General features: G+C 46.6%; 1 protein-coding gene across 1 annotated transcript; it reads left to right on the top strand.

Moving 5' to 3' along the window:
• The first annotated feature begins 1,403 nt into the window (after nt 1-1,403).
• On the top strand, nt 1,404-11,129 carry FGF23 (fibroblast growth factor 23). Its single transcript, XM_036867322.1, has 3 exons — nt 1,404-1,737; nt 7,468-7,571; nt 8,953-11,129. Exons 1-3 carry the CDS (start codon nt 1,542-1,544, stop codon nt 9,385-9,387), a joined length of 735 nt encoding a protein of 244 aa, XP_036723217.1. The 5' UTR covers nt 1,404-1,541; the 3' UTR covers nt 9,388-11,129.
• The last annotated feature ends 7,765 nt before the right edge of the window (nt 11,130-18,894 follow it).

The following is an 18,894-nucleotide window of genomic DNA, read 5'->3' as shown; positions in this document are numbered from 1 at the left end:
ATCATAAACCCAATAAGTGCCATGTGTCTCCGAGATCATTATCGGAGCAGCCGCCTAGGGATGCGGAAGACCCTGTCCCGGCTCTCCTGTTTATTTGCTTTGAGACTCTGGACGTGTAAACCCCAAGAGTTCCATTTCTTCGTGTCTAAACTTAAAATATGGATAACACCTGGTGAGTCTACCTCACAGAGTGGCAGTGAGGTTCAGATGAGCGAATACACGTGAAAATGCTTTGTAAACTATAAAAACATGTGTATGGGCAGGATAACAAATGCCACTTCTTTGTGCCTGCGTCTGTGTGACCACCCTTCCCATGGTGCCTTCTGCGATGGTTCCTGACTTTCCCCTGCCTCTGCGTTAGCTGGGAGCTCCTGGGGCAGGGATCACGTCACCCTCCTCTTCCAGCAGCCCTGATCTCTAGCCTGCCGCCCGCATGAGGTCTGCACTCAGTAGAGGGGACGTGGGAAGAGCAACAGTCCCTCGCATGTATGTTCTTCCAGAAGGCGTGCAGTGGCTTGTCCCCCAGGGGTGGCACGTGATAGGACTGTCGCCCCACATCAGAGGGCACGTCTAGTCCCAGGAGCCAGGCCCCCCACAGGGGACACCTGGCCTGTGGCTCTGCTCCTGGGACCCTCCCGGGCTCCGCTCCCTGTGCTTAGCCAGCAGACTTGCCATCTTCATGAGGTTTCCGAATTCACCTCCACGCTATTGGAGAGACCACAATACCAGTGGAGTTGCCCTTGGCAGTTCAAATCAGGGAAACCGAGCAATCGAACCTCAGCATTCCGTAAAGGAGCTGGGACTCTGGGGCCTTTCTTCTTTCTCCCCATCTCGAAACCCTCCCAAGGTTGCAACTTTGCTTTTGTGCCTCTGTCTCGGTCTCCCATATCTTCACGAGGAGGGGGTCTCAGAGGACGCCACTGCCTGGTACTGACCTGGATTCCTTCTGTATCCCTCAAAACACCCACTTAGGGCTGTGCACAGACAAAGCTCTGGGTGCTTAGTTCCTGATTGGAATTAAAAAGACTGAGAAAAACAACATGAGTGGACTTGATGGGAGATTAATTGCACAGGCATCTGTTGACTGCATGACTGAAGCTGGATTTTTTCGGAACCACTGGCTGCCTTCGCATTTCCTGGTGGAAGTGGGGCAGGTCAGCAGACAACCCAGTGTCGTAGATAACTTTTGCCCACACATCATTCACTTTTGGGAGCGTTGGCTTGAAATTGAGGGGTGTGTGTGTGTGTGTGTGTGTGTGTGTGTGTGTGTGTCTGGAACCGACGTGCCTTCCGTGAGCCTCAGAGATCCCTGTATTCTCTTCAAATGGGCTGATTACAACACAGAGGATGTGGACGGTGGAGTTTTTCCTGTTTGATGTCACACTGCTACCCTTTAAAAGTCTGAGGGAAAAAAAGGAGGGAATGCAGCCTAGGAGCCTCAGGCCAGAAACCAGCAAGGAAGAGGAGAAACAGGCCAGGGAGGCCAGGCGCAGAGCCAGGGTCGGGTTTCAGACTCCACACCAGCCATTCAGAGAGCCGCGATGCTGGGGGCCTGCCTGGGCCTCTGGGTCTGCACCCTGGGCTGTGCGGTCCACGCCTATCCCAACACCTCCCCGCTGCTGGGCTCCAGCTGGGGCGGCCTGACCCACCTGTACACGGCCACGGCCAGGAACAGCTACCACCTGCAGATCCACAGGGACGGCCACGTGGATGGCTCACCCCAGCAGACCATCTACAGTAAGTTGGGGCTCCGTCCAGGCTGGGAAGAAGGGGGACTGATCTGTGCCTCCACCTGCAGGGACTTGGGGAGGCCTTGGCTGGACCAGAGGGCTAATCCAGCCTCCTAGCTTCTCGCCCAGGAGCCGTGAGTGTATGTGGGTGTGTGCGCGCGTTTAAACCTTGGGAGAAGATTCTGCCACCTCCCCAATTAGTGTGTATTGGTTTCTCCCAACAAGAATAATTTCCGTCTTAACTAAAATCCATCTTCCCACAACAGCAGCCACTTTCTCTGTGCCCTGTCCAAAGAGTCAAAAAACGTACAAAAGACAGGCAAGGAGGCTGGGAAGAAAAGAAGTCAGATCGGTCAGTAGACACTGAGTTTTGGCTCATGAACTTTGGACTGGGTTAACGGTAGAGGTTGTGAAGACTTCTGTACCAGACCAGGGCTTGGAATAGGTAAACCCAGAGGCTCTTTCCAACTCAGAGCTTCTAGTATGCTGGCCTTACGAAAGTTCTCAGGGAAATTGTATTAAAGACTAGACTGTCCAGGAATCCTGTCTTGATGAGTCTGACCCAGTGCATCTATCCATCCATCCAACAATCATCATCCAACAAGCTTACTAGGGGCTTCAGTGGAACCCAGCATGCTATGAGCTGGGGAGTCTTCTCTGTGGAGCTGAAAGGTCCACTTTTTAGCAAATCAATCTGGCTGGGAACTCACTGAAAACATGAGACAACCAGAATGTTTTTAAAGATTAGGTTTGTGGAAAGTTGGACCACAGTCTGCAATAGTCAATCAATTAGCTGTGCTTCCGATGTCCCCAGAAGGAATAATGGGGTGGGAGGAGGACGGATATTGAAAAAGACAAGGTCTTCTATTTTAGGAGAACCTGTAAAAATTAAGGATACAGAAAAATGCCAACTGATTCAAAATAGATCCAATCAGAGGAAGGAAAGAGTAAGCACAGTCTCTGTTTAGTTAAAGACAATTTCTTATAGGAATAATGACTTGCCCTTTATTGTTGCACTAAATTATTCTGTAATTTCGCTGTGGCCTTGCTATATGCAAGACATTCATTCTGCTAAGAGTCAAAGGACCTTAAACCTGGTAGTGAGAGAGATGCATGTGCAAAGCCAAGAGTTCGGATCTCTTCAGGTGCTCAGTGGATGGTGACAGGAGGTGAAAGAAAGGAGGAAGTTCTCCCCAAATACCAAACAGGTTCCAGAACTCAGGGGAACACAGTAGGATTCAGGAGTCAACAGCTGGGAAGCCAAGTTTGAGTCCTATGGCAAAAAATCTGAAATAAATCTGGATACAGTTGATGCATCCAAAGTATCGCTCGTTTTATTCAATGGATATTTAGCAGAACCTACAACGTGTCTGACATCATGCAAAGCTCTGTGGCTTCAAAAGAAGACCAGCCCTTCAAGCACCTCCAGGTTTTCAACCCTTCGTGTCTCCCAGCTCATGATCAGCTTTGAGAAAACACAGTTTTGCCCTCTCGTGGAAGGCCGCCCTCACTTCAAGATGAGAGGTGATTTAAAATGCAGGACAGTAGATTATGGTAAATTATTTTGATTCCCCTACATGGAAAGGGCTGCAGATAATTAGAGAATGCTTATAAAATTTCTCTATAATCACAGAATCCTTTTGATGAAAGGAAGCCCCCAAAGACATGGCCTGGTGGTGGGAGGGGGAGGGCTGTGAGTGGTGCCCGGAGCGGGTAGGGCTCAGCCCACTGAGTTTGCAGCATGGATCATAGAATTTTCCCTCTTATATCCAGCGACCTCAGGCCCCGAGAAGGCACAGAGCGCTAGTTGGAATGAATTAAAATGACTGAGAGGAAGCAAAGTGAATTGAACTGATTTTAGATTTTTTTTTTTTTTAGAGAAATGTGATTTTGTTTTGTCATATAAAGAACCTACTAAGCCTTGTGTCTCTGGCAATTAAGAAACCTGGGAAGGGACTGAGTCAGGGGCGGGAGAGAGACACTTTTGCTAGTTTATATAACACTTATACTATTCAGATCAGTTATCATGAGCATTATATATATATATATATATAGATAGACAGACAGATACACACACTAAGATAAAAAGTTACCCAAAAAGGAAAGAAGAAACATTGATGCCTGTAGCTATGTAGGACAACTAAGTAACAGGCTGGAGAAGGATTTGTAATGACCTCCCCAATGAACGCAGAGCAACGGTTTTACATTGATGGAAAGGTGTGGAGTGTTTCTTCCCCTCCTAATTAATTACAGATTTCCAGTGAAATGCGGTTCACTTGATTATTGTGCTTTACTAAATTCTTGATTAATAGTTGAGTGCTCAACCCATCTTCGGTTTGTTGATCGTTGTGAAATCATCTGCCTACAAGATTCTATATCCACGTGACTTGCAGCTGGTGTCAGGGAGTGTGTCCCCAGTGTCTGTCTCCTTCCTACTACGAACAAGGCTACCCTCCCACTCTCCATGAGCCCCACTTTGTGGCAACAGCAGCAAAGAGATGCTTATTACCCCTGGTTAATATTACTCCCTGGCTCCTGGTCTTTTTACTTCCTCTGCCTTCCCCAATGTCACTTTCTTTACTTGAAGCTGAACTATCCTTGGGCTCTTTAACCCTTCAAAATGTTATCTTTCTTTTGGGGAGCTCAAAGTCCTTTACATCCATCATCTTATTTATCATTTATTGACCATGAGATTAGAATAGGGCAGATAATTTTCTACTTTTATAGCAGAGATTGAGGCAAAGTGGTAATAGTAACAATCACCAGCATTTAGGAAGTGGGTTTAGAGCAGATAAAAATATTATCTCCTTAGACGACCAAAGACGACCAAATGAAGACGACCAAATGAAGTAAATGATTCTACACCATATGAGAAAACAGAGGTTCAAGAACTCAGATAACTGGCTTGTGGTCACATAGGCGGTAAATGACCTAGGGGAGACCTGGACCCGGGTCCCATGCTTCTTCTGTATCACGTGCACAGACACGGCATCACGAAAGGAAATGTCCTTTACACCTGCCGGGCTCCAACAGGTGTGGTCACAGCAGCCAGCAGTTTGTGCCTTCTTTCTGCCAAATGCTGCCCTTGGGTCGGTGCAGACCTGCCTCAGTCACCTGCCCAGGGAGGGCAATCGGCTCTTCCGTTTGCTGGACTTTTGCATCGGCTCCTGTGGGTTTGATTCAAGCCTGTGTGTCCTCACGGCAGCAGCTCCCGGTCCCCCCGCAGGCTGTCTTCTGTCCTCACTGGCCCTGGAGACCACGCACACCGCCCACAGGGACCCAGGCATCGGCTGGCAGCTGGCAGAGTGCAGGCTTAGCGTCAGGGGCAGGCCAGCCATCCTCCACAGGGCCTTCCATCTGCTAAACGTTTTCAAGGCACTTTTCTACAGCCTCATCCCATTTGATCCTAGTTGCAACCCTGGGAAGCAGGCAGGACAGCTGTGATTCTTCTCTCTTCCCAGCTGAGGACACTGAGACGAGAGCGATGACTTGCCCAAGGCTACAGAGTTAGTACAGGGCATAACAGGGACCAGAAACCTAGCGCCCCAGTTCCAGGCTCCTGGCTCAGCACCTCTCCCCTGACCGCCTCGGGGGTACCGTGACCTGGCGGCCTCATGGCCGTGGCCTGGATTTCGGCCCTTGATTTTATCTTCTGAGGCTTGTCGTGATGTCAGCTGGAGACGAGCTCCAGGGTTGTGGGCAGAAGATGTTAGGGTCACTGACCTGAGTTTCCTGAGTTTGAATCTTGCCTTGGTTTCCTCATGATTTAAATTGGGAGGCTGCTACTTCCAATATTAATACTGGTGACATTAACAACATAGCTGGTTTTGTGGGGTTTTGGGGGGGGGGATTCTTTTCTTATTTATTTATTTATTTATTTATTTTTGGCCGCGACCCATGGCATGTGCGATCTTAGTTCCCCGACCAGGGATTGAACCTTCACCCCCTGCAGTGGAAGCGCAGAGTCTTAACCACTGGACCACCAGGGAAGTCCCCTAGCAGCTGTTTTGAGAGTTTAAAATGTGCCAAATACTCAGAGTGCAACATCTCAAAAACAGTTACGAAGTGTAATTTTTTTTCTCCCCAAGTAGACTGAAAATTCATCAGGCTAGAAACAGTTTCTTACACGTTCCTTACGTCTCTCTCAGGCCTTCTCTCAACATTAACCATAGATCTGAGACTCACAGGCAGACCCCGTTATGGAGCATTTAATATCCTCCGCACCTCCCATTCCCCACCCCACTTCCAGAAGCTTCCCTCAAGCCTAATCCTTAGCCAAACTTGGAAATCAATGACCTCTCCTCTTTGGCCCTCTGCCTGGGCTTGCTCCCAGCCTCATGGCCTCTGCCCCACATCATTCTGACTTCTCTGTGCTCAGCTAGTGTCTAGTATTGCCTGCCGCTCTCCTTGGAGGGCTTTGTTCTGAGCCTACATGGGGTAGATCTGGGCTATAAGTCACCCCATGAGGCGCCATCACTTACTGGGCACAGATGCCTGGCGTTTCCACCCTCTCCAGGCTACATTTCTAGAAGACTCGACCCCCTGCCTGGGCTACCTCCCTGGGAACTGTGAGGCCAGATGAGATGTGTGGGGAAATTCTGTGGTCGGCAAAGGGAAGAGGCCCCGAGACTTAAAGAGATGATTCTAGTAGAAAATGTCAGGTAATTAAACAGCATCTGGGGAGGAAGTCTTGCTGAATTAGCACTCATATCACACCTTTTATGGTCTCATTGTACCCTTGCTACAAAACAGAAACTTTATTTAACTCTTCACTGGTACTTGTTAGAATTGCACATCCCCACGGGGGCGGCGGAGGGGCGGTCACACTTAAAGCTGTTGTCAGTTACTCAGGACGTAGGTAGTGTGAATGGGTTTCAGGCCTTTGTCCAGGGCTAGTTTTTGAGAGGGGCTGCACCTGGGGGGCACCACCAAGTGAGAAAAGGACCAAGAATAGCGATGAAGAAGCAAGAAGTAATTCCCTGCATCCCAGGATCTGCTCGACATGGAAAGATAAACCATCTGCTTCTAAGTGGCTCACTCTAGGGTGGCACTAGACACGTGAACTTATTAAAGCAGGTGAGGAGATACACGCTCTGATAGAGGCGAGTCGGAGCGGCTGAGAAGAAAGAACAGGTCATTCTGATTAGAGAGATTAGGAAAGTCTCCATACAGTAGTGACATCTGAGCCTGGCCTTGAAGCATGAGTGACCTCGATAAGCAGAGGGGGGAGGAGAAGATCCATCCGAATACACTTCTTGACATATAAAGGGTGCTGACTGCTGTATCGCTGAGTCCTGCACGGCTACCTGGGTGGAGGATCAAGCTGGATGCTTAAAAGACATCTGGGCATAGATTTAAAAATCACAAAAGCAGAAGGCTTGGGAGGATGTGGCCACCGCCACAAACATTAAGAAGTATGAGCCAGGCAAAGGGGAAAATAAAGAGAGTCCAAGCAGAGAGAGAAACATGTCGGTACAGGTGGAAGAAAGCTGGGAGTTCAGGGTGCTCCCTATAGGCAGGAGGAGAAGCAGGAGGCAAGGCGGGGGGTGGGGGGTGGGGGCGGTGGGGGGGAGGGGGGAGGGTGTGGGGGAGGGGATGTCAGAAGAAAGAGGCTGAACAAGGACAAGAGGAGGCTTCTGTGAAATCATCACCACCCTTAAGATCAATCAAGGGAGGATCCTTGGAGGTAGGGGCTGGATGTGAAGCCAGGTTTTGACCTGAATGACTTTCTCCATAGGCGCCCTGATGATCAGATCTGAGGATGCGGGCTTCGTGGTGATAACAGGGGTGATGAGCAGGAGATATCTCTGCATGGACCTCAGAGGCAACATTTTTGGATCTGTGAGTTTCTTTTTGTGCTGGATCATTATTTGCAAATAACTATCTCATTGCTCTGGCAAAATGTAGAATTTTATAGCTTAAAGATTCCACTTGCAGATTACCTTGGTGATGTTTTCACTGAGTACTTTTTTCCATCTAAGTATCAGATGCTCAGGTTTATACAGCTGAGGTCTGAACCCAGGCCATCTGGCTTTGGAGCACCTGGGCTCTCAGTCTCTAGTCTGACCTGCCCTTTGGTCCCCATTTTTTAACTAGCACAGCACCTTGTCTGCAGCCCAGGTCCTCAAGTCACATACGTTCATGTTTGAAAGTCCATTAGAAAGAAAGGGTGAGAAGCCACTGGGGTCTCGTGATCTTGTTACTAGACATCCTTGACCTTGGGCAAGTCCCCTATTTCTCTCAACTTCAGTTTCCTCACCTGGAAAAAGTCAAGTGGGATGGACCATGTGCCCTGTGGGCCCCCCCTCTCCCAAATCAAGACCTGTAACGAACTCCCTCGGCCCCGGCTGTGATGGCTGGTCTTTTGGATTGGTGAGCAAGGGCTTTCCCAAACTACAGGGCGCAGCATATTCCAAAGCACGGGGGCATTGGACACAAGCAGGATTGTGGATCTCAGAAGCTCCTCCCACCAGAAATTCCAAGAGAGCAATTACTTTCTGTTTTACTTACTGCTGTGTCCCAGCACCTACCATAGTATCTGGCCCAAAGTAGATAAATATCCGTTGAACAAATATAGATAAATAAGTACATAAATACCTGCTGACCGTATATAGGCATATACAGAGTCCTCGTCTGTCAAATACGTACTTCGTGGACTTTTGAGGATTAAAGGACATCCTATGTAACGGTCCTAGCAGGCACTCAGCAAAACGCAGCACCAGTTAGTGGCAGAGCGAGGGCTCACGTAGGTCACCTGGTGATGAAGCTCACGTCCCTAATTCCCAAACTCTGTTCTGCCTCCGAGGGGCAGTCTCCTTACTTATACGTGGCCCTACAAACCCCAGCCCACCTTCGTCCAGGTGAGGAGACAGACCGAAGCCACCTCTGAGCCAAAAACAAAAGGCAGAGAGAGGGCAGGCCTCCATCCAGAAAGCAGACACAGAGGCGCCGGCTCCGTCCAGCCCGGCCCCAGGCAGCCAAGTGCCGGCGGCGGGTCCCCAGGCGGGGCCGCGAGGTCCCCAAGGCTGTCCCCACCTGCCAGTCGTAACCGCAGTTTGGAAATGAGTGGAAATCACTTTTGCCCAGCAGGGCACGACGGGGTTAAAGGCAAGGCCCGAGCAGAGTGGGTGGGAGGACTGGGGTCCCGGGGTGGAGCTGGTCCCATCCAGCCCCCCCCCCCCGAGGGCTTCGGCCTCACCCGGTCGCCCCGCCCCGCTTTCAGCATCACTTCAGCCCCGAGAGCTGCAGGTTCCGGCAGCGGACGCTGGAGAACGGCTACGACGTGTACCACTCTCCGCAGCACCGCTTCCTCGTCAGCCTGGGCCGGGCCAAGCGGGCCTTCCTGCCGGGCACCAACCCGCCCCCGTACGCGCAGTTCCTGTCGCGCAGGAACGAGATCCCGCTGCTGCACTTCGCCACCGCGCGGCCCCGGCGCCACACGCGCAGCGCGCACGACGGCGGGGACCCGCTGAGCGTGCTCAAGCCGCGCGCCCGCGCCACGCCCGCGCCCGCCTCCTGCTCCCAAGAGCGGCCCAGCGCCGAGGACAGCGGCCCTGCGGCCAGCGACCCGCTCGGCGTGCTCCGCGGCCTCCGGCTGGACGCGCGCGCCGGGCCGGGGGGCGCCGAGCGCTGCCGGCCCTTCCCCAGCTTCGCTTAGGGCGGCCCAACTCGGAAAGCCAAACCGTCTGGGGCGCGGGCTGGAGGTGGGGCGAACCAGCTCCCCTTCCTCCCTTGGCGGGAGGTCCCCGGGGGATTGCCCTTGGAGGCCGGAGGGATGGAGCCCCTGGCCTTCCTCCTCCCACCTGGACGCGCTGCCTTGGGAGAGAAGGGGTTCCCTCCCCCCCAGCCCTTCCTCTTCCCTCTCCTCTCCTCTCCATCAGTCTAGCATTAAGAACAGGGGCTTAGCGAGTTGACCAGCCGGGAGGTGAAGCGGGGAGCCCAAGCCACCGCCCCCTGCTTTGTGCCATCTGCCCGGACCCTATTGGCAGGCTTTGAGTTTGCAACCGTGACCTGGGGGATTAACAGCTCGACTGAGCAAAACCCATGAAAATCCTAACCTCAAGCCTTCGTTCTTCCTTAAGCATCTCTGGAGAAGGGCCGTCAACAAGACTGGGGGTAGGCTGGTCAAAACTTGGCCAGAATGACCGCCCGGAGGACGGAGGCAGGGATCAAGCTAGAGACACGAGCTCCTTACAGGATGGCCCCTTGCTCTGCTCTGTCCCTCTGTGCAGCCGAAGTCCGGCCCAGAGTGACCCTGCTCTTCCCACGTGGCCCCTGCCTCTTGGCCCTACCTTTGGCTCGAGTGAATTGGGCCTGAGGAGGAGTTTTGGTCTTGGCTCCCGAAAATCTACCCTGCTAGGATTTGTTTTTCAAAATGGAAATAAATTCAAACTCTCCCAAGAGGCCCTTCGTTAAGCCTCTGCTTCCAGGTTGGGTGGTGATCCATTCTGGATGAATTAGCCAAATGTTGCAAGCAGGGGCCTTGTCACAACGGGACTGCTCTGGGTTGGGTTTTTGTGCCAACTGTGTCCTTTTGTGAAGTGGCATTGGGGATTCCGGGGAAAGAAGTCCAACCACCAGGGATCACAGTGTAGGAGTCAGGAAAAGCCAGCACTGCCAGCTCTCTACCATGACCGCAACCCGCCCTGTAGCCGTGGCTAGAGGCTTAGCTAAACACTCCTAGGTGGGCGTGTCTGGGTCTCACTCCACTTGGACGTTCTGGGGGCACCAAATGAAGACAGCTTTCAGTCCCAGAAGCCCCAGCACTACGCTGAGGAAAACCAACCCTCACTTACAGAACAGCTGAGCGCCAGGCAGGGGGAGACTGACGACTTAGTCATCCTCAGGGGCCCCATCTCCTACCTCTATTTAAATGGCCACCTGAAGAGCAGAATACGAACAAGCAGAGTAGATGCGAACAGCAGCTCCCTCCCAGTCACCTTCTCCCCCTACTGCCATCACGCACCCAACCTGAGAAACTGATCCGTTCTTTTACTTATGAGAGAAACATTGGCCAACTGCTCTCACCTATGGTTTTAGGCTGATCTTGAAGGATGAGTTCCTATTTCAAAACACTCAGACTATGTATAATAACTATATAGCAGTGCATGGCAACTATTTTCTCTATAGTTTTCATTTTCCGTTCGAGATATTATAGTGTATAAAAGCTACTGGAAACCTAAATGGAAAGGACTTCGGCGGAAAACTGGTTCATTGGGGTTTTCTCTTTGGCAGAGCTAAGAGAGCCTCACAATGTCTTATGTCACTTAGCACGTGGCAATATTTATTTATTTATTTGGAAGATTTTTGCCTATCGCTCTATATTTATGGATATTTATAAAAATGTAACCCCACCTTTTTCCTTTCTTCTTTTAGAAAAATAAAATTTATCTCAGCTTCTCTTCGCTTTTCCTTTTTGTATGACTACACAAAAGTACATCGAAATATGAGAATAAAAGGAATTATGGGAGGAATTATGGGAGGGGAGCACTGGGAAAATCTAGAGAGAGCAAAGTTGAAAAAAATCAGAATTTTAAAATATTCAAGGTTTTTTCCATACACAGATGAACTCAGCAATTTTGACTAATTCAGACAGAATTATTGAAAACAAGGAAAAAATTTTAATCAATACTGGATTTCTGATCACTCTAGCTTATGTTTCCTTTAAAGAGAGAAATTTTTTTTTTATTTGAAAAATACCCACAGACACAGCCACATCAAGATCCCAGTAAACTTCTAAAGAAAGATGACACATTTCAGGCTCTGGAAGAAATAAGGGGAAATGGCCCACAGTCAAGAGGAAATTCAATCACTAGAAACCAACCATTAGATGACCCAGATCTTGGAATTAGCAGCAGGAACTTTAAAGCAGCTATTATAAATATATTTAAGGGTTTTAAAGGAAGGAATGGTAATAAGGAACAAATAGATCAGGAATCTCAAAAGAGAAAAAGAGATAATGAAAAGAACCAAGTAGAAATCAAAAATTGAAAGATACAATATCAGAAATAATAAACTTATTAAATGAGCTTAATAGTAGATTGAAGATGACAGCACAGTCATTGAAGATAATAAAGTTAACATGTAATCTAATCTGAAGAAAGAAAAAATATGTTAAAAAAATAATGGCCAGAGTCTCAGTGATCTGTGTGACAATATCAAACTGTCCAAAATATGTGTAAGTGGCGTCCCAAGAAAGGAGCAAAAAGAGTTGAGGAAGAATATTTGACGATACAATGGCTGAAATTTTCCCCAAATTGATGAAAAACTAATGTACTGATAAAAGAAGCTCAGCAAACCTCAAGAAAAAGAAAAACAAAGAAAATCACAGTCAAACTGTGATTTGAGTATATCACAGACTTCTGAAAGCAAGGATAAAATCTTGAAAGCTGCTGCAGAAAAATGAAACTTTAGGTATATGGGAACAACTGTGCACAACTGATTTCTCATCATAAACAAGGGAAGCCATAAGGTGTTGAAAAGGCTGAAAGAAAATAAAGCTACATACCCAGAATTACATATCCTGCAAGAACATCCTTCAAAAGTGGGGAGGGGGACATGAAGGTGAAGTAAAAACTGAGATAACTTGCTGCCAGGCTGAAAAGAAATAACACCATATGGAAAAACTATAGAAAACAAAGAAGGGCATCAGAAATAGTAAAAATGTGGGTAAATTCAAACAACTACAAATACATGATATACTTTCTTCTCTTGGTTTCTTTAAAATACCACTTAAAGCAAGAATTACAACACTGTACTGTGTGGCAGAATTTCCACACAGGATGGGAAGGGTAAATGAAGGAGACGGTTGCAAGATTGTAATCCTGTAGGTGAAAGTCATACAACAGGAATTCTAAGTAGACTGTGGTAAGAATATATGCATATTATGATTCCTAAAGTACCTCCAATAATAAAAACAATCAAAGGGGTGTTGACAAAAGCCACTAAAAGTATTAAAAGAGAATACTAAGGGGCTTCCCTGGTGGCGCAGTGGTTGAGAGTCTGCCTGCCAATGCAGGGGACACGGGTTCGAGCCCTGGTCTGGGAAGACCCCACATGCCGCGGAGCAACTGGGCCCGTGAGCCACAACTACTGAGCCTGCGCGTCTGGAGCCTGTGCTCCACAACAAGAGAGGCCGCGATAGTGAGAGGCCCACACACCGCAATGAAGAGTGGCCCCCGCTCGCCACAACTAGAGAAAGCCCTCGCACAGAAACGAAGACCCAACACAGCTAAAAATAAATTAATTAATTAAAAAAAAAAAGAGAGAATACTAAAAAAGTACTCAATTATCCCAAAAGGAGGCAGAAAAGGAAGAACAGTAGAAGAAAAATCAGAGGGGACCAATAGAAAAATGACAGACTAAATCCAACCATATCAAAAATTAGATCATATATAAATAAAACACTACAACTAAAGGCAGCAATGGTCAGACTGCATGAAATAAAAACACCCATTTACATGTTGTCTATAAAAGATGGACTTGAAAGAAAAGAAGGGAAGGATATTATATTAGTTCCCTAGGGCTGCCATAACAAAATGCCACAGACTGGGTGGCTTAAACAACAGAAATTTATCTTCACAGAGCTCTGGAGGCCGGAAGTCCAAGGTCAAGGTGCCAGCAGGTTTCATTCCTTCCGAGGCCTCTCACCTTGGCTTAGAGGCACCACCTTCTCACTGCGTCCTCACCTGGTCTTTCCTCCGTACTCAGGCATCCCTGGTGTCTCTCAGTGTGAACAAATTTACTCTCTTTTTTTAGAACCCAAGCCAGACTGGATTAGTACTTTTCTTATTGGCCCCATTTAACTTAATTGCCTTTTTAAAGGCCCTCTCCCCAAACACATTCACACATTCTGAGTTACCTGGGGCTAGGACTTCAACACATGAATTTGGGGGGACATAATCCAGTCCATAACAAATATATACAGTGAAAACAGTAAGCATAAGAAGTATGGGCTTACTATATAAATAGCAAACAAAGTAGGCTTCAAGTTAAGGAATACTGCCATAGGTAAAGAGGAACTTTTTTTAATGACAAAAGGGCCAATTCATAAGGAAGACATAAAAATCACAAATGTTTATGTCTCTAAAAACAGAGTAACAAAACACATGAAGCAAAACTGACAAAACTGAAGGGAGGAATAGACAAGTACTAATCTGAGTTGGAAATGTGAACCCTCCTCTCTCAGTAACTGAGTAAGCAAACAGGCAAAAAAATCAGAAAGGATTAGTGGTATCTAAGCAACACTATTAAGGAACTTCATATAACTTACATTTATAGGGCATCAAACCCGACAACTACAGAAGATAGTCTTTCTGAACAGATGGAAAGTCCATCAACATAGATCACATACAGGCCAACAAACAAGTCTCAATTAACTCAAAAGTTCAAAATCTTACAGAGCAAAATAAATGACTGAATAAATAAACAGGGAGAAGAGTACAATCTCTCAGGCAGAGGAATTCCGAGTAATGTATGTGGATACTGTGTCCTTAAGAAGGGGGCATAAACCCCACCGTGCAGAGACTTCCTTCCAAAAGGTACAGTCAGAAAAGGGGGAAAGAAGAGCCTCTCTGCCGTGGAGAAACCTCACGAACACCGCCTCAGCCAGGTGATCAAGGTCAATATCAAAATCAACACCAACAATCAAATGAAATAAGTCATGCTGACAGTGTGTATTCCCGATATGGTGTGATAAAAAATGGTACTTGGCTTCTGTGGTCTTCTCCCAGAAAACCATAACCCCACTCTCATCATGAGAAGAACACCAAATTCCAACAGATACACATCCTATAAAACATGATACTAGTCCTTCTCAAAACTGCCAAGGTCGCCAAAACACAAGGAAAGTCTGAGAACCTGTCACAGCCAATAGGAGCCTAAGGAGACGGAACCCCATGTAACACCATGTGGGACGGGGTTGGGAATCCTGGAACAGGAGGAGGACATCAGGTAAAAACCAAGGAAATTTGAATGAACTGCGGACCTTAGTTAATAATACTGATTCATTAGTTAACAAGGGTACCATACTAATGTAAGATATCAATAATAGAGAAAACTGAGCACAGGGTATATGGAACTCCTGCTACCACATTCTCAACGTTTCTGTAAACCTAAAACTATTCTAAAAAATAAAGTCTATTTTAAAATGTACATGGAGATAAAAAGGTCCTGTAACAGCAAAAGAAAATCAAGATAAGGAATTCAGAAACAGACCCACACTTACGTGATCAATTGATTTTTGACAAAGGAACCAAAGCAAGTCAAGGGAAAAGGAAAGTCTCTTCAACAAATGCTGTTGGAACAACCGAACATCTATGTGACAAACCATGAACCTCAATCCCTCATCTCACACCATACACAAAAACTAATTCCAGAGGGATAAATTGGGAGATTGGGATTGACATATACACACCACTATATATAAAATAGATAACTAATAAGGACCTACTCGATAGCACAGGGAGCTCTACTCAATACTCTGTAATGACCTATGTGGGAAAAAGAATCCAAAAAAGAGTGGATACATGTATATGTATAACTGAATCACTTTGCTGTACACCTGAAACTAACACAACATTGTAAATCAACTATACTCCAATAAAATTTTTTAAAAAATAAAAATAATAAAAATTTGTATCATGAAAAAAATAAAGTTGACAGTAAAAACAAAAACAAAACAAAACAAACTAATTCCAGATAGATTAAGACCTAAACAAAAAAGGTAAAATTATAAAACTTCTAGAAGAAAACAGAGTATCTCTATAGTTAGGGGGTGGGCAAAGATTTCTTAGAACACAGAAAGCAATAACCACAAAACAAACACAATGGTAAATCAGTCTTATGAAAATGAACAACTTCTCATAAAAAACACTATTAAGAAAATAAAGTTATATTTTATAACAAATATATAGGCTAGAATATTATAAATATATAAAAGCCTATGTGTGTATACATACACACAGACCTGGAGTAAAGGTCTGACAACTTTCTTGTATATTAAGCGTACACCCACACCTACTCTACGACCAGCCCAAGAGAAATGAAAACACATCCAGAAAAAGACTTGTAAAAAAGAAGAATTTGTAGCAGCATTTTCAAAATACTCCCAAACTGGAAATGGTCCACATGTCACCAATAGAACAGATAAACTGTGGTATATTCATTCACACAATGGAATTCAATGCAATAATAACAAGGAAGACCTAGATTAGCAGTGAGCACATCCGACACCCAGACCTTGGTTTCTAAATACCATTTCTGCTGAAAGCAAATGGCTCCAGGGCTCTTTGGAGAAAAAGCTGATTCCTAGGACTGAGGCTGGGAAAGAATAAGATGATTCTGGAGCATCTTGTTAGTCAGAAAAGAAAGAAGTGCTTGAAGAATGATGGGAATATCCCAACAGAACACAAGAAGCAGCTGCGAAGTGTTCCCACAGGACAAATTTGGGACAATCTGAGCATCAAATAATGATAGTACTGGAATTTAAGTCATTGAATAAGAATCCCTGAGTTCACAGTGATATATATAAATAAGTAGGGGAGAAGGGAAAGTTCTTCCTTACTGTATAATACCAACTAATACATACAGAAACAAAAATAGAGATAGAAAATTATCAACGGAGGCTAAAAGTGTGGGTGACAGTTTAATGAGGAACCAGATAAACAGTCATTTTACGGCAGATGGACTTGGTGATACCACTCATGCATCTCCTGACAAGACTCTCCAAGGACACATCCTTCCTCGGGTGCTTCTGACAAAGCAGCATAACCTGAATCTAATAATGAGAAGCATCAGAAAAACCTAATAACTAGCCTGTAGCCTGTAATTTTTAACAACTGGGTCAAGAAAGACAAAGAAAGGCTAAGGAACAGTTCCAGATCAAAGAAGAATGAAGAGGCATGACAATGAAATGCAGCACGTCCTGGACTGGATGCTGGGTGGGGGGGTAAGGAAAAATTAGCCAGAAGGCACACGGATGGAATAACTGACAAAATTTAAATATGGTCTGTTGCCCCGATAATAAATTCTATCAATATCAACCTTCCTGATTTTGATATTTATTCTGTGGCTGTATATAAGAACATCTTTGATCTTAAGATTAACACACATTGAAATTTTGCAGGGGAAAAAGGGCATGATGTCCCCAACTTACTCTCAAATGTTTCTGGGGGAAAAGACACACACGAGCGTGAACGACAAAGCAAATGGGGCAAAATGTAAGCAAGTGGTGAATCCGGGTAAAGAGATTAACGCAAGGAGTTTCTTGGATCACTCTTGCCACTTTTCTGTAGGTCTGACATATCAAAACCAAAAGGTTACCAAAACACACATACATAATTATAATTATTCTCCATTTAACATGAGGAAACAGCAGCTCAGGGGTATTAAGAGACTTGCTTGGCCACAATACTAGAACTTGAATGCAGGTTTTCTGACCACAAACCTTCCCTGTGTCACTGCCCAGTCCCACCAGACATTAATCCATCAGTAGACGACCCCTTGGCACAGGCCACAGAGCCATGCCTCCCTGCCCCATCCCCTCTGCTCTCTGCCCCCGTCTCCTGTTGCCTGCCCAGCGCCCCCCAAGCTCGGGTCCCACACGCAGAGCTCAACCCCTCCTCGGGCCCCTGTGCCCCCCATTCCATCTGGGTTGCTCTCCTCCCACAGATGAGCAGAGTCGCCTTGGGTCCTCCAAGCCCACCCAAGGAAGCCCTTCTGCACGTCCCCCAAAGAAAGCAGCACGCCTCCCTCCGCGCCCGATTCATTTCCTTCCATTGCATTGACCACAATGACAGGTTATGTATTGATCCTCCCTGACGGAGTACCGGCTCCACAAGGACGGGGACTTGGTCTATTTTTTGTTCACTGCTATATATTCGCAGTTCTTGTAATAGTCTAATAGTTCTTATAATAGCCTGGCATGTGTGTGCCATGCTCGAAATATATTTACCAAGTGACTAAATAAATGAATAGAGGCATGTAATTCCAATGAAATGTGCAACAGAATTTTTCTGGAAATTGACCAGTTGGTTCTAACATGTGTATAGAATAGAGGTGCTCACCCTACAAGGTACTCAGCTGCAAAGCGACAGTAACTGAGGGTGCCAGTGTGACGGGAACCCAGAGCTTGCACTAAACCAGAACAGAGCCCACACACTCCGGCAAATGTGGGGGAGTGGGGGTCTGACCGAGAACCACCAGCCACCTGGGAAAAGAAAGACTCCTAATAACGATGCTGGGGTAACTGTTTCACCATACGGAAAAATAAAAACTTGAATTCTGACCTTATACCGTACAAAAATAAATTCCAAATAATTTAAAGATTTAACATTTTAAAAAATCCTGTAACACTGTAAGGAAAAGGAGATTAAGATACGACCTCATGGGCTTCCCTGGTGGCGCAGTGGTTGAGAATCTGCCTGCCAGTGCAGGGAACACGGGTTCGAGCCCTGGTCTGGGAAGATCCCACATGCCGCGGAGCAGCTGGGCCCATGAGCCACAACTACTGAGCCTGCGCGTCTGGAGCCTGTGCTCTGCAACAAGAGAGGCCGCAACAGTGAGAGGCCCGCGCACCACGATGAAGAGTGGCCCCCGGCTCGCCGCAGCTAGAGAAAGCCCTCGCACAGAAACGAAGACCCAACACAGCCATAAATAAATAAATAAATTAATTAATTCAAATAACCTTTAAAAAAAAAAATCACCTTTCTAAAAAAAAAAAAAAAAAAAAGATATGACCTCATGGTAGAGAAGGCTTTTTTAAAGACACCCTCAACTCCCCCCAAACCATAAAGGACAAGGTATATCGGTTTGACTTCAAAATAAAAAACACGTGAAAAAAAATGTATGGTAACGTATGCAAGAGACCAGTGAACTGGAGGATGTTTGCAAGGTCTCCTGTAACTCACTAAGAAAACGCCCCACAGCCCAACAGAAAACCAGACCAAGAATGGACGGTGGTGACTCCCCAGGGAGGGGAGCCTCATTGTCAACACGCATGTGAAAACGCTGCCCAGACTCCAGCAGTCACAGAAAAGCTCGTTGTAACGGTGGCATATATTTCACTCACCAGATCAACAAAAGTTCACCAGACAAAATTTCCAAAGATGTGGAAACCAGGAACTTTCGAATACTTCTACTGAGACTGAAAAATAGTACAGCCCGC

Source organism: Balaenoptera musculus, chromosome 10 (genome assembly GCF_009873245.2).
Source record: "Balaenoptera musculus isolate JJ_BM4_2016_0621 chromosome 10, mBalMus1.pri.v3, whole genome shotgun sequence".
In the NCBI taxonomy this organism is placed as follows: Eukaryota; Metazoa; Chordata; class Mammalia; order Artiodactyla; family Balaenopteridae; genus Balaenoptera; species Balaenoptera musculus.
This window is presented reverse-complemented; position numbering and strand designations above follow the sequence as displayed.